The 27,291-nt window shown below is 46.6% G+C and overlaps 1 protein-coding gene across 5 annotated transcripts in view; it reads right to left on the bottom strand.

The window, feature by feature from the left end:
• Nucleotides 1-27,291, bottom strand: part of pkd1a (polycystic kidney disease 1a) — a 291,165-nt gene that overhangs the window by 136,425 nt on the left and 127,449 nt on the right. For all 5 annotated transcript variants that reach the window (XR_011887311.1, XR_011887313.1, XR_011887314.1 and 2 more), the window contains exons 14-20: nucleotides 25,844-26,019; nucleotides 21,482-21,618; nucleotides 13,636-17,249; nucleotides 10,202-10,339; nucleotides 7,626-7,769; nucleotides 3,217-3,493; nucleotides 1,097-1,310 (exon numbers count right to left, since the gene is read on the bottom strand). Coding sequence is in view for 1 of the 5 variants with exons in the window: in XM_072269063.1 (XP_072125164.1) it covers nucleotides 1,097-1,310; nucleotides 3,217-3,493; nucleotides 7,626-7,769; nucleotides 10,202-10,339; nucleotides 13,636-17,249; nucleotides 21,482-21,618; nucleotides 25,844-26,019 (4,700 nt within the window). In the remaining 4 variants the exon portion in view is untranslated. The remainder of the gene's footprint in view (nucleotides 1-1,096; nucleotides 1,311-3,216; nucleotides 3,494-7,625; nucleotides 7,770-10,201; nucleotides 10,340-13,635; nucleotides 17,250-21,481; nucleotides 21,619-25,843; nucleotides 26,020-27,291) is intronic.

The following is a 27,291-nucleotide window of genomic DNA, read 5'->3' as shown; positions in this document are numbered from 1 at the left end:
TATACAAAGATGTTAACAAGACTTGAGGAGCTGTGTTATAGGGAAAGGTTGAACAAATTAGGACTTTATTTCCCGGAGTGTAGAAGAATGAGGGGATATTTGACAGAGGCGTACAGAAGTATTAGGGGTATAGATAGGGCTAATGCAAGGATGCTTTTTTTTCCCCCCCCCACTGAGGCTGGGGAGACTAGGGTGAAAGGTTAAATATTTAAGTGGGAACGGAGGGAGAATTTCTTAACTCAGAGTGTGGTGCAAGTGTGGAATAAGCCTCTAGTGGAAGTGGTGGACACGGGTTCAAATGAACCATTTCAGAGAAGTACAGATAAGTACATGGAAGTGAGGAGTTTGGATGGCTATGGTCCATGTGTGTGTCGATGGGACTGGGCAATAACAGATTGGCACAGACTAGATGGGCCAAAGGCCCTGTTTCTGTACTGTAATGCCCTATGACTCTAAATAACTTCAAGACATTATTTGAAAAGGAGTCAACTTCAAAGGAAAATGAGAAATCATCTTATCCACAGTGTTAGATCCTAATGAACCAAAGGTTCTTTGAAAGTCAAGAATGAGGAGTAAAATTTGTTGCTATTTTATGAAGTGTCACAAGAGCAAAGAAGAGGAAAGAGAAGTCTTAAAATGACAAAGACGAGACTAAAAAGTAGTCATGGTCTTCTCATCGCAAAGACAAGGAAATCTGCAGATGCTGGAATTTCAAGCATCCTGACGAAGGGTCTCAGCCCAAAACGTCGACTGTACCTCTTCCTAGAGATGCTGCCTGGCCTGCTGAGTTCCACCAGCAACTTTTGTGTGTGTTGCTTGGTCTTCTCGTACCAGACTGGAGATAACAGAAAAATCCATTGATAACAGTTAACCAGTCAGATTCAAGTAATGTGGTGCCTGCCACTAAAACCAAGAATTTTCCAGAAAAACTCAGAAACATTTGTACCTCAATTACTGGAAAATTCATTGATCACGTATATACAAATGATTATATAAAAATACAAGCAAGCATAGGAGAGTTATACCACAAAAAAAAAAAAAAAAAAAAAGCAATTCTACAGCCCAATTCAACATTAGCAAGCGTGAGCTTCCTCACCGGTTCAAAGCCACCACCGAAGCCCCGAGCTGGTTCTGCACAGTGACGGCGAGGTACGCGTTGAATCGGTTCGAACTGAAGCCAGGAGGCAGGACGGCGCGATATTCCGATCTGCTGCCCTTGTAGACATAGAACTCGTCGCAGTGTTTGCCGCTGACGCCGCAGCGAGTAAGGATGAAGGTGTACACCAGAGGGACGCCAGCCATCTCCCAACCTACAAGAAGCCACAGGAAGGTGAGACCAACAGTGCAGCCATATTCCGGTAGCTTCAACTCTACCTCCCTCAGTTACTCCATTATAGGTTGCACATCATTTCTATTTGCACTACAGTCTTCACACCGTTCTGTTGTTTTGTGCTCATCGCTGTACTTATTAGGTTATGATAGAACAGAAAGGTTGAATAGGTTTGGAATTTATTCCCTAGGGCATAGGAAATGAAGGGAGATTTGATAGGGGTACACAAAATTATGAGGGGTAACGACAGGGTAAATGCAAGCAGGTTTTTTTCCACTGAGTTTGGGTGCAAGTAGAACTAGAGGTCATGGGTTAAGGGTGAAAGGTGAAATATTTGAGGGAAACGTCAGGGGGAGCTTCCTCACTCTGAGGGTGGTGAGAGTGTGGAATGAGCTGCCAGCAGAAGTGGTGGATGCAGGTTCAATTTTAGCACTTGAGAGAACTTTTTATAAGTACATGGTTGGGAGGGGTATGGTCCAGGTGTGAGTCGATGGGACTAGCCAGATTAATAGTTCATCATGGAGTAGATGGGCCGATGAGCCCATTACCATGCTGTAGTGATCTATGACTCTGTTGTTACACTTATTGTTTACGTGTACACTCTTGACTCCGAGTTTCACGCGAGCAAGGAATTTCACTGCATCCTGGTGTATATGACAATAAACCTATCTGAAGGAATACAGTCTGACCCTGACTGTTACTCCCCTAGTCTCATCGACCCGCACATGGGTCATAGTTCCGGCAACATTATCACACAAGCAAACACATGGCATGCAAGAGAATTCCTAGAAGCATGGTTTTCTACAAACAATTCTATAAGCCGATAATTAAACTTTGATCCCATTTATAAGCCAACACAGGCAAAATTCCTGACAACGCACAGAGTTCAGTATGCAAGCAATCAGCGAAGAGACCCCCTCCCCACATCACAATTGGGTTTCCATAACGATGACCAATCAGCTGGTTGATAAGTATATAAAGGTCAAGCATTCGGAGGACAAACTACAAGGGAACAGCGCACTGATAATGTCTCTTCCTTTGATGACGCAACATTTGCAAACGGATTGCCAAGATCGGAAAACAACTCAACACAACTTATCTGAAGGTTAAGGAGAAACGTCACAAAATCGTCAAGGTTCAAAAAAATTTTTTCCAAGTTTTGTCAAAGTACGTATATGTCACTATGTATAACTTTGAGATTTACTTCCTTGCAGGCATTCACAATAAAGAAATACAATATAATTTATGAAAAACTATACCTAAACAAAAACCGATGATCGACTAATGTGCAAATAATACTGAGAACATGAGTTGTAGATTCTTCAAAGTTCAAAGTAAATGGTCAATTTTGTTATTAACTGCTATAGTGTTCTTTAATGGAAGATTCCTTCATATCGCAGACCGGACTGACAAACCTCTAATTTTGATACTTTTATGTATTTTGAGATGACATATATTTAGCAATATAGCGCGGAGTAGGCCTTTACAGCCTTCTGAGCCATGCTGCCCCAGCAACCCCCGACAACTCCGATTTAACCTTAATCTAATCATGGGACAATTTACAGTGACCAGTTAACCTACCCGGCATGTCTTTTCACAGTGATAGGAAACCCGAGCGCCCGGGGAGAACCGATGCATTCCACCGGAGGGCCTACTGAGGCTCCTTACAGAAGGTGCTGGGACTGAAATCCGATACCAACACCCTGATCTGTACTAGCATTGCGCTAACCGCCATACCACAGGGGCGCCACGCAGAAACACACAAACACATTTCACTGTTTTCTCCACAGCGGTCACAGAACATAGAAAAAAGGTTCACTGAAATCACCCTTACTTCCTGTACGAGGAGTTTGGACACTGGCAGTGCTGCTCAGCTGCCGGCTTACCGGTGCAGGTGAAGGTGACGCTGGTTGTCAAAGCGCTGATGTTTTCTGTCGGGAATATCAGGCAGCTTCCCCCGGAGGGCAGGTGAATAGGAGGGATAAATATCGATGCAAATCCAACATTCTCCATGAGTGGATCGGAGACATTCAGGCTGAATGTGTAGCCAACCCCATCTTCCAGGACCCCATGTCTCAGGACCAGGTTCATCCCGTTGCTCCCAGTGGAAGTGGTGTCGTTGTTTAAGGCAAGCAACTCCTTTTTAGAGTTCTCTACTTTCCACTGTTAAGACAAGGAAACAAACAGTGAGTGAACCGTTTTTTGCAGGAGGTGGTGAAATTCCAAGTGATGATAGCTAGCTGGCTCATTTGCCTGACTTGGGAGTGTCTGTCAAAGGCACAGAGTAAATGGAAGGAAATGTTCTGGATTGGGAATACTGGACTGGGGAGTCCACTGCATATCACTTTGTAAACACAAGATATTCTGCAGATGCTGGAAATCTTGAACAACACACAAAAAGTGCCGGAGGAACTCAGCAAGTCAGGGAGAATCTCAAAAAGCTGGACGCCATCAAGGACATATATACGGAAAGGTGCCAGAAAAAGGCCAGCAATATCATGAAGGATCCCACCCACCCTCCCTGTGGACTGTTTGTCCCACTCCCATTGGGGAGAGACTATGCAGCATCTATACCAGGACCACCAGATCCAAAACCAGTTACTTCCCCCAGGCTGTCAGGCTGATTGACACCTCCACTCACTGACCTACTCCACCACTACATACACAGCATCTAGAGTCACCTCATGTACACACAGTCAAATCTATGTATATAACAGTTATTTGTACATCGTGTTTTATAAGATTGCTCTTCTGCTTACTGTATTTTATGCTTCATTGAATCCAGAGTAACAATCATTTAATTTCCTTTAAACTTATGTACTGAAGAATGATGGTAAATAATCTTGAATCTTGAATCTATGGAGGGTCTCAGCCCAAAATGTCATCTGTTTAATCCCCCCCCCACAGATGCTGGCTGACTTGCCAAGTCCCTCCAGCATTTTGTGCGTGTTACTTCACATTGGTCTGCCATTGGCTACACTCAACATGCAGTATGTACAAGTCCTAGTGTTACACAGCACAGAAATAAGCCTTTTGGCCCAAATCACTCAGGTTAACCAAGACATACATCCAAGCTGGTCCCACTTGCCTGTGTTTTGCTCATAATTCTCCAAGCCTTTTCTTTTCTATCCATGCACCTTTTCCAAATATCTACTAAACTTCCTAATTGTACCTGCCTCTACTACTGTCCCTGGCAGCTTGTTCCATACACCCACCACCCTCTGTGTGCATAAGTTGTTCCTTGAATCCCTTTTAAATTTTTTCCCTCTTACATTAAACCTCTGACCTCAGGATTTAGTGTCCAATGCCTTGGGAAAAGCACTGACTATTCACCCACCCTACAAGCCAGCAACACATCTTAAATATTAACTGAACTGAGCCAAACTCATTTAAAGTTTCTCTTAAAAAATGTACCAAGGCCAAATTCACTGAATTGAAGGCTCTAACTGACCTCCAATTACATTACAGCTGAATCAACATTTGCAGTGTTTTTTGATAGGTGACTTTAATGCTTTCTTGAAACCAATGGCCCTCTGGATGAAAGTGCCACGCTGAGTTGGGTACCGCTGTCTGCAGCAGAGCCCAGTACGTAACTGGGTCAGTGTCCAGCGACCAGGCCTATGATCTAGTTGTAGACAGCCAGGTGCAAGTCTCTCCACTATTGTGCATCAGACTCGATGGGTCAAATGGCCTAATTCTACTCCTGTGTGTTATAGTCTTATTGAGAACATCTTCAAAAGGTGCTGCCTTAAGAAGATGGCATCCATCTTGAAGGACTCTCACCATCTGGTACATGCCCTCTTCTCGTTACTACTATCAGGGAGGAGGTACAAGAGTCTGAAGATGTACATTCAGTGTTTTAGAAACATCTTCTTCCCCTCAGCCGTGTGAACGATCCATGAACCCATGAACCCTACCTCGCCATTTTGCTCTCTTTTTGCACGATTTGTATTTTATATTCTTAATGTAACAAGAGAATTTTTAATGGATTGCACTCTATAGGCATCCGTTAGTCTTGTGAGACCATGGATTTGCGCCTTGGAAGGTTTCCAGGGCGCAGGCCTGGGCAAGGTTGTATGGAAGACTGGCAGTTGCCTATGCTGTAAGTCTCCCCTCTCCACACCACCGATGTTGTCCAAGGGAAGGGCACTAGGGCTGATACAGCTTGGCACCGGTGTCGTCGCAGAGCAATGTGTGGTTAAGGGCTTTGCTCAAGGACACAACACCCTGCCTCAGCTGAGGCTCGAACTAGCGACCTTCAGATCACTAGACCAACACCTTAACCACTTGGCCATGCGCCAACACGTTGCACTCTACTGTTGCCACAAAACAACAAATTTTACAACATTTGTCAGTGATAATAAACCGGATTCTAATTCTGACGACTCCATAATGACACGTAAATGTTTTGCTGTCCCTTCATCTTCGAAGGAGCATCGTACCATTGTGGACATTAAAATGACGTTTCATAAGTCTCTACCGCTGTTTTAGAGTGAAAAAGTTGTACAGTACAGAAACAGGCCTTTGTTCAACTTGTCCAGGCCAACCACATTGTCTGTTGAAGCCAGTCCCATTTGCTTGCATTTGACCCATAATCTTTTGAACCCTCTATCTGTCTGATTATTTTGGGACTGCAGGGAGTCTGAACCCAGATATTCATACTCAACACCTATGGCACAAGAAAACTCACCAAAGGCTAACTGCAGCATTCAGGAAATTCGTGGAAAACAAACGGAGCTCAAAGATCAAAGTACATATACGTCACCATATACAATCCTGAGATTTATTTTCTTGCAGGGATTCAGAGTAAAACACAATACAATAGAATCAATGAAAAACTACACAAAAACCGACAGACAACCAATGGGCAAAAGATAATAAATTGTGCAAATACAAAAAGATAAACATAACACTAATAAGAGATAAATAAGTAATATAGAATATTGAGAACAGGAGTTGTAGAGTCCTTGAGAGTGAGTCCGTAGGTTGTGGAATCATTTGCAACCTCAGTGTGGGGGTGACTGAAGTTACTTTATCCATGCTAGTTCAGCAGCCTGATGGTTGAAGGGTAATAACTCCTCCGATTGGGGGACCGCTTCGTCGAGCACCTCCGCTCTGTCCGCCACAACAGACAGGATCTCCCAGTTGCCACCCACTTCAACTCTGCTTCCCATTCGGATATATCCATACATGGTCTCCTCTACTGCCATGATGAGGCCAAACTCAGGTTGGAAGAGCAACACCTCATATACTGTCTGGGTAGTCTCCAGCCCCTTGGTATGAACATAGAATTCTCCAACTTCCGGTAATTCCCTCCCCCCTCCCTTCCCCCATCCCAGTTTCACTCTGCCCCTCCCCCAGCTGCCTATCACCTCCCTCATGGTTCCGCCTCCTTCTACTACCCATTGTGTTTCCCCTATTCCTTCTTCACCTTTCCTGCCTATCCCCTCCCTGTTTCCCCTCCCCCACCCCTTTATCTTTCCCCTTACTGGTTTTTCACCTGGAACCTACCAGCCTTCTCCTTCCCACCCTCCCCCCACCTTCTTTATAGGACCCCTGCCCCTCCTACTTCAGTCCTGACGAAGGGTCTTGGCCCGAAATGTTGACTGTTCGTTTCCATGGATGCTGCCCGACCTGCTGAGTTCCTCCAGCGTGTTGTGAGTGTTGCTTTGACCCCAGCATCTGCAGAGTATTTTGTGTTTACGAACTGCTTCTGAACCTGGTGCTGTGGGACCTAAGGCTCCTGTACCTTCTCCCGGCTGGTAGCAGCAACGGGAGAGCATAACCTGCAGCCTTGATGATGAGAAGCAAGAGAAAATCTGCAGGCGCTAGGAATCCAAGCAACACACACAAAATGCTGGAGGAACTCAGCAGGTCAGGCGGCATCTACGGAAAAGAGTAAACAGTCGATGGGAGATTGGAGACTGTTCGTGTGGGCAACTACGGCGGTGGCCGTCATGAAATCCGGCTGGAGTAGAGCGCCATGGCAGCGTGGTGTTCATTGTCCCTTGCCCAAAGCGTCTACTGTTTCTATAGATGCTGCCAGGCCTGCTGAGTTCCTCCAGCATTGTGTGCGCTGCTTGGTGATGAGTGAGTGCAGAGGTTGTCGAACCTCTAATGTTTTTAGAGGAGAAAGAGTTAAACACATCTGGCAAGTCAAAAGCTGAACCACTGACAGATTGCAGCTTATTGCTGCACTGACCGATTATTCTTCACCACCGGGAGCCCAGTGATCAACTCACTGAGGAGAACTGGCAGCGAGTAACCAAAGCACAAGCACAACCAGCTCTCTTACCACATACTGGGGAGTGCCTTCGCAGTTGCTGCAGCTTCCAGACAGGTAGACATAGGAGCTCTTGCTGACTCCATAGACGGCCTGCGCTTTACAGGAGACGCACTCCAGTGACACCAGTGGAGAACTGCCACCCTTCACGGAAATCTGGAAGGTCAAACGAAAGGTCATCCATTTTAGATCAGATTTCACTCCAAACAGACTCCTTCTTCTTCAACCCTTTACCTTTTCCATCTATCACCTCTCAGCTTCTTACTTCACCCCCCTCCCCCATCCAAGCATCTTCCCCCTCACCTGGCTTCACCTATTACCCAAGTATACCAATGTGACCAATTAACCTACTAACCTATACATCTTTGGAATGTGGGAGGAAACTGGAGCACACGGAGGAAATCACACAGACATGTGGAGAATGTACTAACATCTTATAAACAGTAGTGGAATTGAATCCAGGTCACTGGCAGTGGAAAAGGCAAAGGACTGGAAAGAAGAACAAATCTAATAGGGGAAGAGAGTGGTCCATGGAAGAAGGAATCTGATTAGAGAGGAGAGTGGTCCATGGAAGAAGGAATCTGATTGGAGAGGAGAGTGGTCCGTGAAAGAAGGAATCTGATTGGAGAGGAGAGTGGTCTGTGGAAGAAGGAATCTGATTAGAGAGGAGAGTGGTCCATGGAAGAAGGAATCTGATAGGATAGGAGAGTGGTCCATGAAAGAAGAAATCTGATAGGAGAGGAGAGTGGTCCATGAAAGAAGGAATCTGATAGGAGAGGAGAGTGGTCCATGAAAGAAGGAATCTGATAGGAGAGGAGAGTGGTCCATGGCAGAAGGAATCTGATAGGAGAGGAGAGTGGTCCACTCTCCTCTCCTATCAGATTCCTTCTTCTCCAGCCCTTTGTCTTTTCCACCCATCACCTCTCAGCTTATTACTTCATACCCCTCCCTCAACCACCTGGCTTCACCTGTCACCTTCCAGCTTGTCCTCCTTCACGCTCCCACTGCCCTTTTGATTCTATTTTCTTCCATCTCCTTTTGCACTCCTGATGAATGGTCTCAGGCTGAAATGTCGACTGTTGACTCATCTCCACAGATGCTGCCTGACCTGCTGAGTTCCTCCAGCATTTTGTGTGTGTTGCTCTGGACTTGCAGCATCTGCAGAGTCATTTGTGTTTATGGCCAAGTTAAACTAAACCCCTTCTGCCTGTACGTGTTCGAATTCCCTCTACTTCCGCATAATCATGTGTCTGTCTAACAGCCTCTTAAACACCACCACTGTATCTATTTCCAGCGCTTCCCCTGACAGCCTATTAAGGCACCCATCAATCTCTGTATAAAACCTTGCCACACTCTTCTTTGGTAGAACTTCCCTCTCTCAGCTTACACGCATGAGCTGTAATATTTGACATTTCAATCTAGGGTAAAGGATACCCAATCAATGCCCCTCATAATTTTATAATCTTCTATCCCTTATTAACATAAAAAGTGTCTAACCATAAGACCGGAAGAAGCTGCAGAAGATTGTGAACACGGCGCAGCACATCACACAAACCAATCTTCCGTCCTTGGACTCACTTTACACCGCACGCTGTCAGAGCAGTGCTGCCAGGATAATCAAGGACACGACCCACCCAGCCAACACACTTTTCGTCCCTCTTCCCTCCGGGAGAAGGCTCAGGAGCTCAAAGACTCGTACGGCCAGATTTGAGAACACCTTCTTTCCAACTGTGATAAGACTGCTGAACAGATCCTGACCTGGATCTGGGCCGTACCCTCCAAATATCCGGATCTGCCTCTCGGTTTTTTTGCACTACCTTACTTCCCATTTTTCTATTTTCTATTTATGATTTATAATTTAAATTTTTAATATTTACTATCGATTTGTAATCCAGGGAGTGGGAAGCACAGAATCAAATATCGCTGTGATGATTGTACATTCTAGTATCAATTGTTTGGTGACAAAGTATGAAGTATAAAGTGTGAAGATACTGGTGCAGACTTAGGCCATTCAGCCCATTGAGTCTGCTCTGCCATTTCATCATGACTGATTTATTATCCCTCTGAGCCCCATTCTCCTGCCTTCTCCTGCCTTCTCCCTAGAATCTTTGATGCTCTTACTAAACAAGAACCTATCAATCTCCGCTTTAGGTATACACAATGACTTGGCCTCCATAGCATCTGTGGCAATGGATTCCACAGATTCACCACCCTCTGGCTAAAGAAATTCCTCCTCATCTCTGATGGAAAGGCACATCCTGGTATTCCGAGGCTGTGCCATCTGGTCCTAGACTCCCCCACCATAGGAAACATCCTCTTCATATCCACTCTATCTAGGCCTTTCAGTACTTGGTCGGCTTCAACGAGATTCACCCTCCTCATTCTTCTAAACGCCAGCGAGTACAGACCCAGAGTGGTCAAGCACTCTCACATTAACCTTTTCATTCCCAGGATCATTCACAGTTCCCCGACAACCACTGTCAGACTTTAAGTAAATAAGGCAATCCATTACAGACCATGAGGTGAATGAGTACACTGGCAAGGTAATGGAAGAAAATACATTAATATTTGAGGGTGCCTTTACTTACAAGCTGTTTGACAGACTGAGACTCCCGGTTGGGCTTGCTGACATTCAGACTGCAGGTGTAGTTTGTGTTGTGTTTCAGCTCTGTTCTTGGAATAGAAAAAATGCCTCCGTTCCCGGATATACCACAGCCTGTAGGTCCCTGACAAAAAAAAAATGAAAAGGCTATTGATTTCAATAAGCAATTTGCCATTCATATGTTTGTAAATTATTAGACCAAAAGATATAGGAGCAGAATTAGACTAACAGCGTGCTCCACCAGCCAATCATTGCAGGGGTGGCACGGCAGAGTAGCGGTTGGCGTGACGCTATTACAGCTCAGAGTGTTGGAGTTTGGAGTTGAATTCTGGCACGGCCTGTATGAAGCTTGTATATCCTTCCTGTGAACTGTGTGGGTTTAGTCTAGGTGCACCAGTTTCCTCCCATACTCCAAAGACGTACCGGTTGGTAGGTTAATTGGTCATTGTAGATTGTCCAATGATTAGGCTAGGATTAAATAGGTGGGTTGCTGGGCAGTGTGGCCTGTTGGGCTGGAAGGGCCTGTTCGGCACTGTACCTCGAAAAAAAAATTATATCTTTTCCAACACACACAAATGTTGCTGGTGTACGCAGCAGGCCCACCTCCCCCTCGTACCCCATCTGTTATTTATTTATATACACACATTCTTTTTCTCTCTCTCCTTTTTCTCCCTCTGTCCCTCTCACTATACCCCTTGCCCATCCTCTGGGCTTCCTCCCCCACCTTTTCTTTCTCCCTAGGCCTCCTGTCCCATGATCTTCTCATATCCCTTTTGCCAATCATCTGTCCAGCTCTTGGCTCCATCCCTCCCCCTCCTGTCTTCTCCTATCATTTCGGATCTCCCCCTCCCCCTCCCACTTTCAAATCTCTTACTAACTCTTCCTTTAGTTAGTCCTGACGAAGGGTCTCGGCCTGAAACGTCGACTGTACTTCTTCCTAGAGATGCTGCCTGGCCTGCTGCATTCACCAGCAACTTTTGTGTGTGTTGCTTGAAACTCCAGCATCTGCAGATTTCCTTGTGTTGAAATCTTTTCTAACCCCAGTCTCCCCATAATCCCTAACTCTTGGGTATATTTTTGCTTTTCACACTATTCTCTGAGATTGTTGTGCATAAAAATCCCAGGAGATCAGCAAATACTGGATACTGTGATGGATATTCGCTTCCTGGGCCGGGGGCATCTTCTTTTCGTCAAGCTCGTCTTTCTAGACACAGCCGCTGCCACTTGTAAAGATCAAGCAGTTGTAAGTTAACCTTCCAACTAATGCTCATTGTTTATCTCTGGTGGTAAATGGGAGCCAGTCTTCAGATCTAAATGTAAATGGAAAGCATTAATCCATTTGTTGTTGGAAGGACAACTTTGCCCCCATCCACCCGTCCATTTTGTGGCTGGGAGGAGTCAATGTACCCTGTTTATATGCAATGTGAGAGGTTGCAGCCTGTATTTGAATATCTGAAGGGGCTGCTGCTCCAGCTTAGGTTGGCATTCAGCCCTGCACTCCTGTATATGGGCACCCAGTATGGGGGGGGGGGTGGGTCACTTGCAGGATCTTACAGTGGCTTGCTTCTGGGCCTGGCCAAAGTGGCCACTCAAAGGTCCAGACGACAGGCAGTCAAGGGCTCTGTCCAGGCAGGCTGCCTGTGCCTCATCTGGGAATACGTTCATGCCCGGGTGTCCTTGGTGAGGGAGCATGTGGTCACCACCGGTACAGTGGGAGATTTCTGGGAACGGTGCCTCCCTCCAGGGATTTGACTGTCTCATGGACAGTAATAACCATATTTTAATATGAATTTGTTCACTGTCTTGTAAATAATTGATGTTTGCATTTTGTGTGAAGAAAAAGGAGATGCATTGCAAAAAGCTGCATTGTCTATAGAAAGCAGGATGCTGCTCATTGGACCTGGCTTATTGCCAAACAATGGGCTATTTAATTGCACTTGTTTCAAAGCAGACAACGCTGGCTAAGTTGTTTAGTTCAAGGAAGCTTGCAGACCAGATGCAGACAATGACTTAGCACATCAATAACTGATCTATTAATATATTGGAAGGCTTCTGTACTTGAGGAGTCAGTTTCACGGTTTTAATTGTGGGTAGCTGGGAAGCGCATCTCCAAGAAGCTTTTGGACCGTTTGTGCTAAGAGATGTCTGAAAGAATATCATAAATGTGCGAAGTCACCCAAGTGGCAGAAAATGGGTTTAAGTGTAGGCATCAGTTCAGCCTTATTAGGAATGGAGTAAGGAACATCAAGAAACGTGAAAGAAACACGAGGTGAAGTAGATCCCATTCCTCTACCTTCGATATCTGTGATGGACAACTGGTTCATCTGTATCGCTGGTGTGTCATTTTTAGCTGATAGGAATTGCAATTGTGTCTTGGAAACCTTTTGTGTTTTAAAAATGGTTTGTAATTTGGAAAATCCACTGTGAGCATTCAATCTGTTTTAAGAGATTTGTCTGGATTTGAATGTGTATCACTGAAAATAAATTAATTACTTGGTTAGCCGGAAGTATCTTTTCCTTGGTAGGGTAAGAGAGGGATCCACCGCCTAAATGGTAGGTATTGGTAGCTAAACTTGCTGGAGAATAAACAGGGAGTGAACCAAAGATTGGGTAGTTACAGTATAATTTATTTATTTATTGAGCCCTCCAAGCTACGCCACCCAGCAATCCCCTGATTTTAACCCTAGCCGAATCATGGGACAATTTACAATGACCAATTGACCTACCAACCGGTGCATCTTTGGACTGTAGGAAGAAACAAGAGCACCTGGAGGAAATCCACAGACTCATGGGAAGAATGTAAGAACTTCTTACAGGCAGTGTGAGGAATTGAACCCGGTTCGCTGGTACCGTATTGTGCCAACCACTACAATACCGATCTGTCCCAATCTCCCTTTAGTGAGAGTACCCATGGCTTTTTCTATCTAATAGGGCTTAAGGGCTTAGAACTTTGTGGACAGCAAACCCAATACCATCAGAGTACTCAAACCCCATACGGCACCAACAATCATTCCATGGTCAAAGTCAGTCACTTAGATCACATTTCTTCTCCAATTCTGATGTTTGGTCTGAACAACAACGGAACCTCTTGACTACGTCTGAAGGCTTTTATGCATTGAGTTGCTGCCACATGATTGGCTAATTAGATATTTGCATTAATGAGCAGGTGCACACCTAATAAAGTGGCCATCGAGTGTATTTTGGTTATGTGACAAAAATAACTCAAATACCAATTACCACTTGTCGGACACCCACACAAACACAGGGAGATAGTGCAGACTGTACAGCGACAGCACCTGGGGTCAGGATTGAACCCAGGTCTGGCACTGTGAGGCAGCAGATCTACGATCTGTGCTACTTTGTCACCCTACACCTCCAATGAAAAGGGAAGAGAATTTTAAACTTGAAACAGTGCCTTACCCGACATGGGTATGTACACAGCCACATGTAATCCAGAGGTGTTTGTCTCTCAGGAGGCTGATCAGGGTCATATGACCTAGTACCGTCCATCACAAGGTCTTGCATGGTTGTCCAGGATCTGAATGTTCCACCATTTATTATTGGGACCAGTGGGCTGGGGATCACATTCACAGTGGATTGAACGGTCTTTACAAACGAGGTCCCTTCAAAGGAAATAGTAAACAGCACGCAGTAACGGCCGACAGCTAACGAAAGGGTGGGCAACTGTAGACGGGGTCTCTTCAAGTCCACGTTTCTTGGTTGAACTTCATTTCCTCCTTGTAACGAGATGCAGCTTGAAGCATTGTGTATCTGCCATTGGTAACCCACCTGATACTCGGCACATCCTCTGAGGTCCACGTCAGCCTCCATGTAGTTCTTCTGAGACCTCTTCATGGTGGTGCTAAGGATCATGTTGACCTTTGGTGGGTCACACTTCAGCACCACAATGGTTACTGTGGCCTGTGCGACATAGAAGCTCACATAGTTGGACGCGTTAACTTCCACCACGTAGATCCCTGGCTCCAAATAGAAATGGGACAGGACCGATGTGTTTGCGTGGTCTTGGGACCCATCCCCGAACCTCCACGCAAAGGTCGCCTCCGTGAAGCTGGGGGTCACAGAGAGACTCAGCTGCACCGATTCGTTGACCACGCTGACGGGCGGCGACGCCGTAAGTCGAGCAGACACAATCGGATGCTGAACCAGGACCAGAATGGTGACTTCCTCGCTCGATACGTTGTTGGACGCCCTCAGCAGGATGCTTAGCTGTCCTCGCGCCCTTGGTGTGTAAGAAACGTTCTGCCCGGCAATGAGATCAGAACGGCTTCCCAGCGCAAACTGCCACAGGTAGGACACCTGGAAGCCGCTGGCCACCTCGGCCCTGAAGGTTTTCGTTACCCCGCTGGGAATGGCATAGTCTTCGCAGTCCACCAACTTCAAACCCTTCACCGGCTCGATCACCTTGATCTCCATATCCGCATGGCTGCAGCTGACGCTGTTCTGTGCTGTTAATGTCACGTGGTACGTTCCAAGGAGTGTGAATTGATGTGTGTATTCTGTGATGTTCTGAAGCAGTGTGAAAGTATCGTTGATGCCCAGGTAGAAGGAAACGTCAGTCCCCGCAGACAGCAGAACGGTGAAAATCACATTCTGCCCAGGGGCAACTGCCTGGCTGGAGGCTAGAAGCTGGAGTCCCTGTATTTCATCTTGGACAGTAATGTTCTTCAAGGCCAGTTTCCAACTCACGTCATTAGAAGCGTTCAGTCCAACAGTGTACACACCAGGAAGTGGGAATGATCCACTTATCACCTGCGCGCTCCCTCGCTCTTCAGCCTGTGGCAGTATCCATTGCCACGAGACATTGGTCCCTCTTAGCGCCAGCGCCCAGAACGAGACTGTAGCATTGGTGGCCGCGTAGCGCGGGGCCACGATGTCCACACCGCCCACCGGCTCCTGGACACGGACCGCCAGGGTCGAGCAGCCAGAGCTGAGCCTGTTGGCGGCCGTAAGGTTGACCAGCTTCAGGCCCGGGGTCCAGAAACTGTGGTGAACAGAGGGGACGCGGGTGGTCACCGCGGTGCTTGCGTCCAAGGCCCAGGTGTAGATCACGTCTGTCCCACTGTCCAGATGTGCACTGATGGTGGTGGTCTCATTCACCGCCACCGGCTCAGGAGATGCCCTCAGTGCCACATCGCCGATGGGCTCCAGCACAGCAACCAGCTCACTAACGTTCATGGAGCTCAGCAGGTTACTGGCCTGAAGTACCATCTCATAGGAGCCTGCTTCCTCGAAGAGCACCTGAGAAGACATCCCAGTGGTGTGGAAGAAGAGGGTTTCTGCCTTCCAGATGGTCCAGTCATACGCTATCTCGGTGCCAGAGAGGCTTGTGGCTTGGAACCAGAGGGTCTGGTTGGTGAGCAGGCAGCAGTTCTGGGCCAGGTCACCGAGCACCATGGTCAGGCCCTCGATCTCCTCCAGGACGTGGACCATGACACAGGCCTGTACCGAGCTGATGCCATTCTCTGCCCGGACAGTGACGTTGAAGAGGCCAGGCTCACCAAAGGTGTGGTTAATGGTGGCGGGACCTTCTTGTGACCGGCAGCCCTGGCAGAAGGTCCAGAAGTAGCGGACGGAGTCACCGGCCCACAGCGTGGCCCCGAGAAAGACAGAGGCGTTGACCGGCGTGATGCTGGGGTTAGCCACCACCTTCAACCCCAGTAACGGCGTCTTCACACAGACTACGAGTTCCTTTCCTATTGTGCTCACCATGTTCCGCCCTTCCAGCTGCACCCGAAAGGAGCCCACAGTGCCAAAACTGTGGGTGATGTTGGCACCCTTGACTAGGTCACCATCTCCGAAGTCCCAGCTGTAGTTCATTTTGTCACCGTTACTGACCGCCCCAAAGATGTAAGTCTGCTCCCTCACCAGGTTGCTGGGCTTGAACCCGCCATAGAGGTGGATCTCTAACCAGGTCACAGGTGTCTGGACCTCTGCACAGGCTGCGCCGCTGGCTGATGAGACATTGTTGAAAGCGGTCACGTTGACCCAGTGCAAACCCGAGCTCCCGAAGGTGTGGTTGGCCTCCCTGCCCCGAATCTGGGGGTCTATGCCGGCGCCGAAGTCCCACAGGTAGGTATACTGACTCTCGGGGAAAGCCTCAGCAGAGAACGTAGCTTCGTTGCCCAGCTGGATGAAGCCGTGTGTCGGAGTGACCACGACCCTGCGGACAGCTGGCTGAACGCACACGTTGGAGTAATAGTTGACCTTGTTGACATTGCTGGACACCACCAGGTAGAGGGGGAAGTCGCCGCTGCTGGTGTAGTTGTGGCTGATGTTGGGCTGCCCGCTGATGGTCTCGTTGGGCGAGCCGTCACCGAAGTCCCAGAAGAACAGGTAGTTGGTGGCGTCTCCCGGCGTGTAGGCAGTGAAGTTGGTCTCCAGCTGTTCCTGGACACAGCCCGCCGGCGTGACCCGGCACACCTGCAGCACGAAGACTTCGACGGCCCGCGAGGCGTTGGCCGAGCCCAGTAGGTTGGAGGCAATGGCGGTCACTGTGTACTTGCCCACGGCAGAGTAGGTGTAGTTCATCACCGAAGAGAAGGTGTCGGTGAGCGGGGTCCCGTCCCCCATGTCGAACGACCACCGGACTCTGGTCCCTGTCTGCACCCAGGCACTGACTATAGTCGGGGCGGTGAGTTCGGTGGGGCTGTTGTCCGAGAAGTTCACGCCCCGTATTTCCTCCAGCACGTCTACCACGCAGTGGGCGCTGACGTTGCTGATGCCGTTGGTGGCTTGGACACTGATGTTGTACCTCCCAGCTTTGGTGTAGGTGTGCGTGACCCTTGGAAGGCTGCCCGTTAGCTGGCTGGAGTTGTCTCCAAAGAGCCACCTGTAGGTAACTCCCAGTGTGGATGGCAGGAGGCTGGCTTCGAACTCCAGCCTTTTGCCAGTGGCAACGACATTGCTGCTGGCATTGACGGAGATGTTGCTGAGGTGGCTGTACACCCTAAGTGGAAGGAGCTGGCTGAGGTTATCATATTTATCCGATGCAGAAACCGAGAGATTGTATTCACCTAAGCAGAGAAGAGGAGACAGGAATTTATTTTATTGTTAGATTGAACACAGCACTTACATCCTTCCCTGTCTGATTTAGAACTGGTCCATCATTCGCCTGTGGTTTTTGACTCAGTTTTGTTCCCTCCATTAGTATAGTCTGACCTGCAGGGCACGTCCCTCACCCCTACTCTTAGCAACACATAACACAAACAAGAAACATTTATTGTTTCAGAGGTCTTGAAACGTTGACTCCTTATTCATCTCCAAAGATGCTGCCTGACCTGCTGAGTTCCTCCAGAATTTTGAGTTTGTGGGTCACTCCGGATTTCCAGCAGCTGCAGAAACTCTTGTGTTTATGTGCTTCCAGCTGCCACACTAACCACTTGGTCTCTCTCACCCTAGCAAAGATCTTCCCTTGCCTCTCCCACTGAAAACTAATCTGTTTTTACTTTTCCATTCTGATGAAGGGTCTCTGATTAGAAACATTCACACTGTCTCTCCATCCATGGAGGCTGCCTGACCTGCTGAGGGCTTCCAATATTTATTAGTTATATTCTGCACTTGATCAAACATTCTAGTTAGCTCCCCCATCTCTTATTTCAGACAAAATACTGGAGGAACTCAGCAGGTCAGGCAGAATCTATTGCTAGCTTGCATTTCTACAGCACCCTCATGATCTTCCAACATCACAACAGGACCACCTTTTGAAATCTACCAGTTGTTTTATTGTAGGAAACCTGGCAGCCAGTTTACACACAGTATGATCCTAGAAGTAGAGGTGGCTAAATCATCTATTAACAGAGAGGTACATATTGGGGCAGGACATCTTTGAGAAGTCCCCTGCTCTACTTTGAAATAGGCTCATGGGACCTTTCAGTTATAGAACATAGAATAGTACAGCACATTACAGGCCCTTCAGCCCACAATGTTGTGCCGACCCTTAAACCCTGCCTCCCATATAAGCCCACACCTTAAATTCCTCCATATACCTGTCTAGTAGTCTCTTAAACTTCACAAGTGTATCTGCCTCCACCACTGACTCAGGCAGTGCGTTCCACGCACAAACCACTCTCTGACTAAAAAACCTTCCTCTGATATCCCCCTTGAACTTCCCACCCCTTACCTTAAAGCCATGTCCTCTTGTATTGAGCAGTGGTGCCCTGGGGAAGAGGTGCTGGCTATCCACTCTTGTACACCTCCATCATGTCTCCTCTCATCCTCCTTCTCTCCAAAGAGTAAAGCCCTAGCTCCCTTAATCTCTGATCATAATGCATACTCTCTAAACCAGGCAGCATCCTGGTAAATCTCCTCTGTACCCTTTCCAATGCTTCCATATTCTTCCTATAGTGAGGCGACCAGAACTGGACACAGTACTCCAAGTGTGGCCTAACCAGAGTTTTATACAGCTGCATCATTACATCGCGACTCTTAAACTCTGTCCCTCGACTTATGAAAGCTAACACCCCATAATCTTTCTTAACTACCCTATCTACCTGTGAGGCAACTTTCAGGGATCTGTGGACATGTACCCCCAGATCCCTCTGCTCCTCCACACTACCAAATTGACAAGAGAACATCTCACCTTCAAGAGTGGAACGCTGAGAACATACGAAGTAGAATAGGAGTACGACATTTGGCTCCTCACATCCACTCCGCCGTGCAATAAGTCCTGTCTGAACCTGTGCCTCAGGTTCCAGTCCCACCCAGTTCCCACTTTCTCCAACTCAGTAACCAAATACAGTACTGTGCAAAAGGCTTCGGTACATATCCATAGCCAGGGTGCCTAAGACTTTTGCACAGTACTCTATTTGTCAGTGTGGGTGGAGTGCAAGTTTGTAAATCTGACGGGAGCGAAGAATGTTGGGAATGGTGAGGGTGGAGTGCAGTGTGAGGGGTGTGGGACAAGTGGCAGAGAAGGAGAGCCAGGGACAAGAGGTGGCGTGGTTGCAGACATACCCAATCCTGAGACACCGGGCAAGGACATTTGATTCCAAACAATTAGTTTATTGATCATTACAGAATGTCTCTCTGGTGCTTCCTGGTCCCTCTCCTCTCCATTCCCCTTTTCCCAACAATGATTCCCCTCTCCCTGCCCCCTTCCCACTCTCAGTCTACAATAGAGACCCATATCAGAATCAGGTTTATCATCACTCACATTTGTCATGCAATTTGTTTTTATTTGCAGCAATAAGCGGCCAAATCATCTGTTAACGTAGAGTTACGTATTGGGGCAGGACATCTTTGAGAAGAACATAAAATTACTACAGTACTGTGCAAAAGTCTTTGGTACCCTGGTTATATATATGTCCTTGAGAATTTTGACAGTACTGTATACTCAATGACTGTATGCTGATTTGATCATCATGCTTAAAGGTCTACCTGCCTTGGAGTTAGTGGGGTGTGTATTCATTCCCTTGAGTTGTGGGCTGAGGGGGTCAACCTGTAAGGGTAAACTGTAATTTTGATCTAGACTCTGTAAGGGAGTTTTCCAAAAGATTTGTAAACACCCGGGTGAAGAAGTAAGCCCACTTCTCAATCTTGGGTGTAATTCCCCTTATCTTGATATAACCCTCTCAGTTCTAGTCTCCCCAACCAGTAGAAACAGCTTCTCTTGTTAATTCATCCCCCTTGCTCCCCCATCACTTCAAACCTTTGAGGTTGCCTCATATTCTGAGCCCAGGTCAAAATTACACCGTCTCAAATGCCTATCCTGGTTCAGCCACGAGAACACCATGCTCAGAATGCTAACCAGTGACTCTTTAGAAGTCGAAAGAAATTTGGCGTCTCCCCATTGACCAATTTTCATCAATGTACCACAGAAGGCATGCTATCTGGATGCATCACTATTTGACATGGCAACTGCTCCGCCCGAGACCACAAGAGACAGCTCGGTACATCACCCACCGTCCTCTCCTCTGTAGAATCTGTCTACACTTCTTGCTGTGTCGGCAAAGCAGCTAATATAACCAAGGACCCCACCTGCCCCCAGACATTCTTTTCTCTTGTCCCCCTCCCAGCATGCAGAAGATAAAAAAGCCTGGACACAGATACTACCAGGTTCAAGAATAGCTTCTATCCCACGGTTATAAGACTACTAAATGGTACCTATTTTGATAACTTGCACCCTTGAACTCACAATCTACCTCAATATGGCCTTGCATCTTATTGTCTGCCTGCACTACGCTTTCAATGTAACGGTAACACTTTATTCTGCACTCATTGTTTTCCCTTGTACTATTTCAATCTGCTTTTACATCGAAATGACCTGTATGGATGGCATGCAGAAAAAAAAACACAGGCTTTGCACTGTACCTTGGTACATGTGACACTAATAAACAAACTCAATTGAAAACTCTTTTGAGTGAATACTCACCTAACTGACCCCAAGACAAGAAACAGAGATTCTGCAGATGCGGGAAATCTTGAATAACACACACAATGTGCCAATGGAACTCAGCAGGTCAGGCGGCATCAATGGAGGGAAGTGATCAGTTGATCCTTCGGGCCAAGACCTTTCATCAAGACTCATTCGGACTTAAACAGGACCTCAGGCCATGTCTATTTTTAAATACACAGACCAGAACTGCATACAATGACTCAATGATCACAGTGAATGAAAAAAATCAGAGGTGAGGGACTGAATGGCCCATAGCTTCTTTTTCAAACACGCAGTGGCCACTTTATTAGGTACACCTGTACACCTGCTCGTTAATGCAAATATCTAATCAGCCAATCATGTGGCAGCAAGTCAATGCATAAAAGTATGCAGACATGGTCAAAAGGTTCCGTTATTCTTCAAACGGAAGATCAGAATGAAGAAAAAGTATGATCTAAGTGACTTTGACCATGGAATAACTTGTGGTGCCAGATGGGGTGATTTGAGTATCTTCTGATCTGACATTTTCAAGCACAGCAGTCTCTAGAGTTTACAGAGAATGGCGCAATAAACAAAAGATATTCAGTGAGCGGCAGTTCTGCGGGCAAAATGCCCTGTTAATGAGTAGGTCACAGGAGAATTTCCTGACAGGTTCAAGCTGACAGGAAGGTGACAGTAACCCAGATAAGCATGTGTTACAATAGTGGTGTGCAGAACAACATCTCGAACCTTGAAGTGGATGGCTACAGCAACTGAAGACCGCTCTGGGTTCCACCAGGTACCTAATAAAGTGGCAACTGAATGTGGTTCTCCCACCCTTAATGCAAAATATCTTCACAAGACCCACAATCCACATATGAGTGTGCACCATACCTGGGAAATGATAGACATGAGTAACATTATGTTGCAGCACAGCTTGCTTGACCGTCAGGTGGGGCACGGAAAGGCTAAGGTTATAGGGAGAGTTGAACTGATGAACTACGTCACCGGTCCCATCGCCGAAACACCACCTGCAAAGCAAGGGAAACACTCAGCACAAACTTCTCCACTTCCTGAGTTCACTGGAACGATTTGCCAAAACTGGAATTTTATAACTACGAGAATAAGCTGGGTTTGTTTGCTTTGGAACAGAAGTGGCTTCATGAAGTTTTAATTGACATGTATAAAATTATGACAGAAAGGGATAAATTGAAAAGGTCGAGGGATTAAAGGCAGGAGGGAGATCTTATTTCCATCCAGACACAGGGATCTGGAAAGCACTTGCTGAAAGGCTAGGGAGACAAAAACTCTTGCTGTATTCCAACATTTCACCCAGATGCCTCTCACGACTCCCCAAATACATCTTTTACTCCCAGGTGGAGGAAGGTCAGTAACCCTTGCTGAGCAAAGGAGACACGTCAAAGAAAACATGAAGAAATTCAACATTGCAATTAAAAACTGGGAAGACATTTCACTCAATAGATACACCTGGAGGAAATCTGTTCAGGAGGGAGCTGTGCTATACAATAATGACCTCCGCTGTGGCGGAGACTGAACAACTAAAAGTCCCAAACACTAACCACAACGGTCACGTACTTTTGCCCACACTGCACCAGAACAGGTGGATCCCAGGTTGGTCTCTACAGCCAGCCGAGGTCCCAGCAATAGACTAGCCCTTAAGAGAACATCTTACTCAACTCGAATGATGGCGCCACTATTCCAACAATATTTTTCCAGATATATAAAGAGTAAAAGATTGACAAGAGCGGATATCAGACCGCTGGAAAATTATACCAGAGAGGTAACAACAGGGGGCAAAGAAATGGCGGAGGAACTTACTAAGTATTTTTCATCAATCTTCACTACGGAAGACACTAGTAGTATGCCAGAAATTCTAGAGTGTCAGGGAGCAGAAGTGAGTGTAGTTGCTCTTACTAGCGAGAAGTTGCTTGGGAAACTGAAGGGTCTTAAGATAGATATGTCAGCTGGACCAGATGGACTACTCCCCAGGGTTCTGAAAGGAGTAACTGAAGAGACTGTGGAGGCATTAGTAATGATCTTTCAAGAATCACTAGATTCTGGAATGATTCAGAGAACTGGAAAACTGCAAATGACACTCCACTCTTTAAGACGGGAGGGAGGTAGTAAAACAGAAATTATAAACATGAGGAATTCTGCAGATGCTGGAAATTCAAGCAACACATATTAAAGTTGTTGGTGAACGCAGCAGGCCAGGCAGCATCTCTATGAAGAGGTACAGTCGATGTTTCCAGCCGAGACCCTTCGTCAGGACTAACTGAAGGAAGAACTAGTAAGAGATTTGAAAGTGGGAGGGGGAGGGGGAGATCCAAAATGATAGGAGAAGACGGGAGGGGGAGGGATGGAGCCAAGAGCTGGACAGTTGATAGGCAAAAGGGATATGAGAGGATCATGGGACAGGAGGCCCAGGGAGAAAGAAAAGGGGGGAGGGGACCCAGAGAATGGACAAGGGGTATAGTCAGAGGGACAGAGGGAGAAAAAGGAGAGAGAGAGAGAGAAAGAATGTGTGTATATAAATAAATAACGGATAGGGTACGAGGGGGAGGTGAGGCATTAACGGAAGTTAGAGAAGTCAATGTTCATGCCATCAGGTTGGAGGCTACCCAGACGGAATATAAGGTGTTGTTCTTCCAACCTGAGTGTGGCTTCATCTTTACAGTAGAGGAGGCCATGGATAGACATGTCGGAATGGGAATGGGATGTGGAAATAAAATGTGTGGCCACTGGCAGATCCTGCTTTCTCTGGCGGACGGAGCGTAGATGTTCAGCAAAACGACCTCCCAGTCTGCACAGGCCAGTTAGCCTAACTTCAGTGGTTGGGAAGATGTTGGAGTCCATTATTAAGGATGAGGTCTCAGGGTACTTGGAGGCACATGATCAAATAGGCCGTAGTCATCATGGTTTGCCCAGAAGGTGGTGAATTTGTGGAATTTGTTACCACTGGCAGCTGTGAAGGCCAGGACATTGGGTGTATTTAAGGCAGAGTTTGACAGGCTCCTGATTGGACATGGCACCAAAGGTTACGGGGAGAAAGCTGGGGAGTGAGACTGAGGTTGGAAAAAGGATTAGCCATGATGAATGGCAGAGCAGACTCGATGGGCCAAATGGCCTAATTCTGCTCCTATATCCTATGGTCTTATGGCCTTATATGAGGAGCGTTTGATACCTCTGGACCTGTACTTGCTGGAGATTAGAAGAATGAGGGGGATCTCACTGAAACCTATCGAATATTGCAAAGCCTAGTCAGAGTGGAAATAGAGAGGATGTTTCCTATTGCGGGTGAGTCCAGAATCAGAGAGCGCAGCTTTAGAAGAGGAGGAGGAATTTCTACAGCCAGAGGAATTCATTATTACAGGTGGCTGTGGAGGCCAAATCATTGAGTATATTTAAGGTTGAAAGGTTCTTGATTAGTAAGAGTGTCAGAGGTTATGGGGAGGAGGCAGAAGAATTGGCTTGAGAGGGATAATAAATCAATTACAATGGATTGGTGGAACAAACTCGGGGGCCGAATGGCCTAGTTCTACTCCCATGTTTATAGTCTAATGGTCTTAACACTTAGATATGTTGATCCCGAACCTCCCTAACCCATAAGATCTTATGAGGGAAAGTGGGGTTAGGCCAGCTTGCTCTTTTAAACCAGGCACAAATATACTTAGTGGCCACTTTATTAGGTACACCAGCTCATTAATTCAAATATCTAATCAGCCTATCATGTGGTAGCAATTCAATGCATAACAAAGATCATGCAGACATAGCCAAAATGTTCAGTTGTTGTTCAGACCAAACATCAGAATCGGGAAGAATTTTGATATGAGTGCCTTTGACCGTGGAATGACTGTTGGTGCTAGGCGAGCTGGTTTGAGTATCTCAGAAACTGCTGATCTCCCTGAACTATTTAAAAAGAATGCCATGAAAATCAAAAATAAAGCCAGTGAGCAGCAGTGCTGTGGGCAAAAGTGCCTTGTTAATGAGAGAGGTCAGAGGAGAATGGCCAGACTGGTTCAAGATGACAGGAAGGTGACAGTAACTCACATCACCACGCGTTACGACAGTGGTGTGCTGAACAGCATCTCTGAACGAACAACACGCCAAATCTTGAAGAGGACGGGCTACAGCAGCAGAAGACCACAAACGTAGACTCAATGGCCACTTTTTAAGTACACCTGTACACCTGGTCACTAACGCAAATATCTAATCAGCCAATCATGTGGCAGCAACTCAGTGCATAGAAACACGCAAACATGGTCAAGACGACCACGACCGTACACTCAGCACAGAAGGTACCTAACAAAGTGGCCACTGTGTGTACATTAGGCCAAATGCCCTCTGTAGTAGATTTCACACACCCCGAGCTGTTTTATATTCTCTGCTTGAGTCTGAATGTTGACTAAAGGGGCTGCCGGTTGCTGCTTAACTGCATGTGATAAGGTGCTGGCAACCGGGCGACTGGAATCACTGCAGTTCTTGTCATGATGGTGGTATCTTACTGCTGGGTGATGTGTTTAAGACTGATGGCCGTGGATCTGTAGTCTCTGATAAGGCAGCAGACTTTCTTCCTTATAAGGAGCTAGTGAAATAGATGGGCTTTACAGCAGTAACTTCATACTCTTCATTCCAGCCGGCTTAATCCCTACTTTATGTAATTCACTGAATTTAAGTACACCAACTGTTATGGTGGGATTTGCACCCATGTGTCTAGTGCAGGACACTAGATTATTAACGCAACCGATTCTGCACATGGCAGAAATCCAGGGCAGCAGACACCAGATGCTGGAGGAACTCAGCAGATCAGACAGCATCTATGGACGGGGAATGAACCGTCAACATTTCAGGCCAGGACCTTTCATCAGGACTGTAAAGGAAGAGAGCAGAAGCCAGAATAAGAAGGGAGGGGAGGGGATGGGGATGGGGTTGAAAAATATCAGCCATGATTGAATGGTAGGACAGACCTGATAGGCTGAATAGCCTAATTTTACTGTTATATCTTCCGGCACCATGGGGTGGAACTATAGCCGGAAACTCAGCCCACTGGATTCGCAGTGACGATGTTGACCAGCCCCGTAGGAAGTGCATTGCCTATTCCCAGAGCAGCACGCGTGCACTGCAGACCGAAAGACACCAGACTGAGCAAATGCACAAGGAATTCCTTCAGAGAAAGCATAGTGAGCTGGGAATTGAGAGCTACAGAGAAAGGGATAGGCTTTTTCTGCTAATTACCTGAATGTAGCATTTACGGCTGCATCCACCTTCACTATGGCGACGAACGTGTATGGGATGCCTTGCATGAGAATGGTTGGGACACCAGACACATTTAACTCTGCCAGTGGATTCCTCCTGTCCACAGTAACGTTGCAAATAATACTTTGGATGCTCACATGATTGGACGCAATTAGCTGCAACATTGAAACACAAGATTTAGTTCACTGGAAAAGAAGGGGAGTCCATTTCCGGGTTGCCCTGGTCAATGTTTAACTCACAGTATTGCCCATAAAGATGATGTGGTCCTTGTACTGCTTAGGGAAGTTTTCCAAGCTCCTTATTGTCCTTTCAAGTAAGACTATACTTCAAAAGATATCCTGCGGCTTTACTGATGTTGTGAAAGGCACTTTATAAATGCAAACTTCTCCCTTATCAAAACTTTGCAATCAATGTATGACATCTAGCCTCATAATACAAGGACATCCCTTCCAGAAAGAGATGTAGAGGAATCTCTTTAAGCAGAAGGTGGTGGATCTGTGAAATTCATTGCTACAAACAGCCGTGGAGGCCAAGTCATTGGGTATACTGCATTTAAAGTGGAAGTTGATAGGCTCTTCATTAGTCAGGGGGTCAAAGGTTACAGGGAGTGGGCAGGATAGTGGGATTGAGAGGGATAATAAATCGGCCATGATGGAATTGTGGAGAATGGACTGAATGACCTTATTTTGCTCCTATGTCTTATAGCGACTTGTGATTAGATTTTAGACTAAGTTGTGAAGGTCTGGGAGTGGTTATGGGCATCGTACCCCAATACAAGATCCAAGTCATTTGGAGGGAAGGTAGAAATTTGGTGGCAGGTTCAAGGTGTAGTGATATTTATCAGAGCTTTGGCCCGGACGACTGGCGGCTCCCTGGCAGGACTTATTTAGCCAAAGAGTGGTGATTCTGTGGAATTCACTGCCGCTGACAGGGGTGAAGGCCAAGTGGGGGAGTTTAGGACTTGGGGGGTACAGCATCAGAATACAAGGACATCCCTTTAGATCAGAGATGAGGAAGAATCTCTTTAACCAGAGGGTGGCAAATCTGTGGGGGTTTGATAGGTCTTGATTAGTAAGGGTGTCAAAAGTTATGGGGGGGGGGAGAAAAGCAGGAGAATGGGGTTTGAGAGAGGAAATAAACCAACCATGATTGAGCAGAGCAGACTCGAAGGGCTGCATGGCCTAATTCTGCTCCTATGATTTACAGTCTTATGGTTTTATCTACATTATTTTTTTATGACAGAGGGGGAAGCTATTAATTCTTCGTGGAAATCTCTTAGCTTCAGCAACCCTGGTTCGATTCTGAGCTCTGGTGATGACTGTGTGGAAACTGGATATTCTCACTTGGGTTTTCCTGGGTGCTCTGGGTTCCTTCCTCATCCCAAGAATGTACAGATTGGTGGGTTAATTAGCAAGTGTATATTTGCT

The sequence above is a fragment of the Mobula birostris genome, chromosome 9 (assembly GCF_030028105.1).
Source record: "Mobula birostris isolate sMobBir1 chromosome 9, sMobBir1.hap1, whole genome shotgun sequence".
Taxonomy (NCBI): domain Eukaryota; kingdom Metazoa; phylum Chordata; class Chondrichthyes; order Myliobatiformes; family Myliobatidae; genus Mobula; species Mobula birostris.
This window is presented reverse-complemented; position numbering and strand designations above follow the sequence as displayed.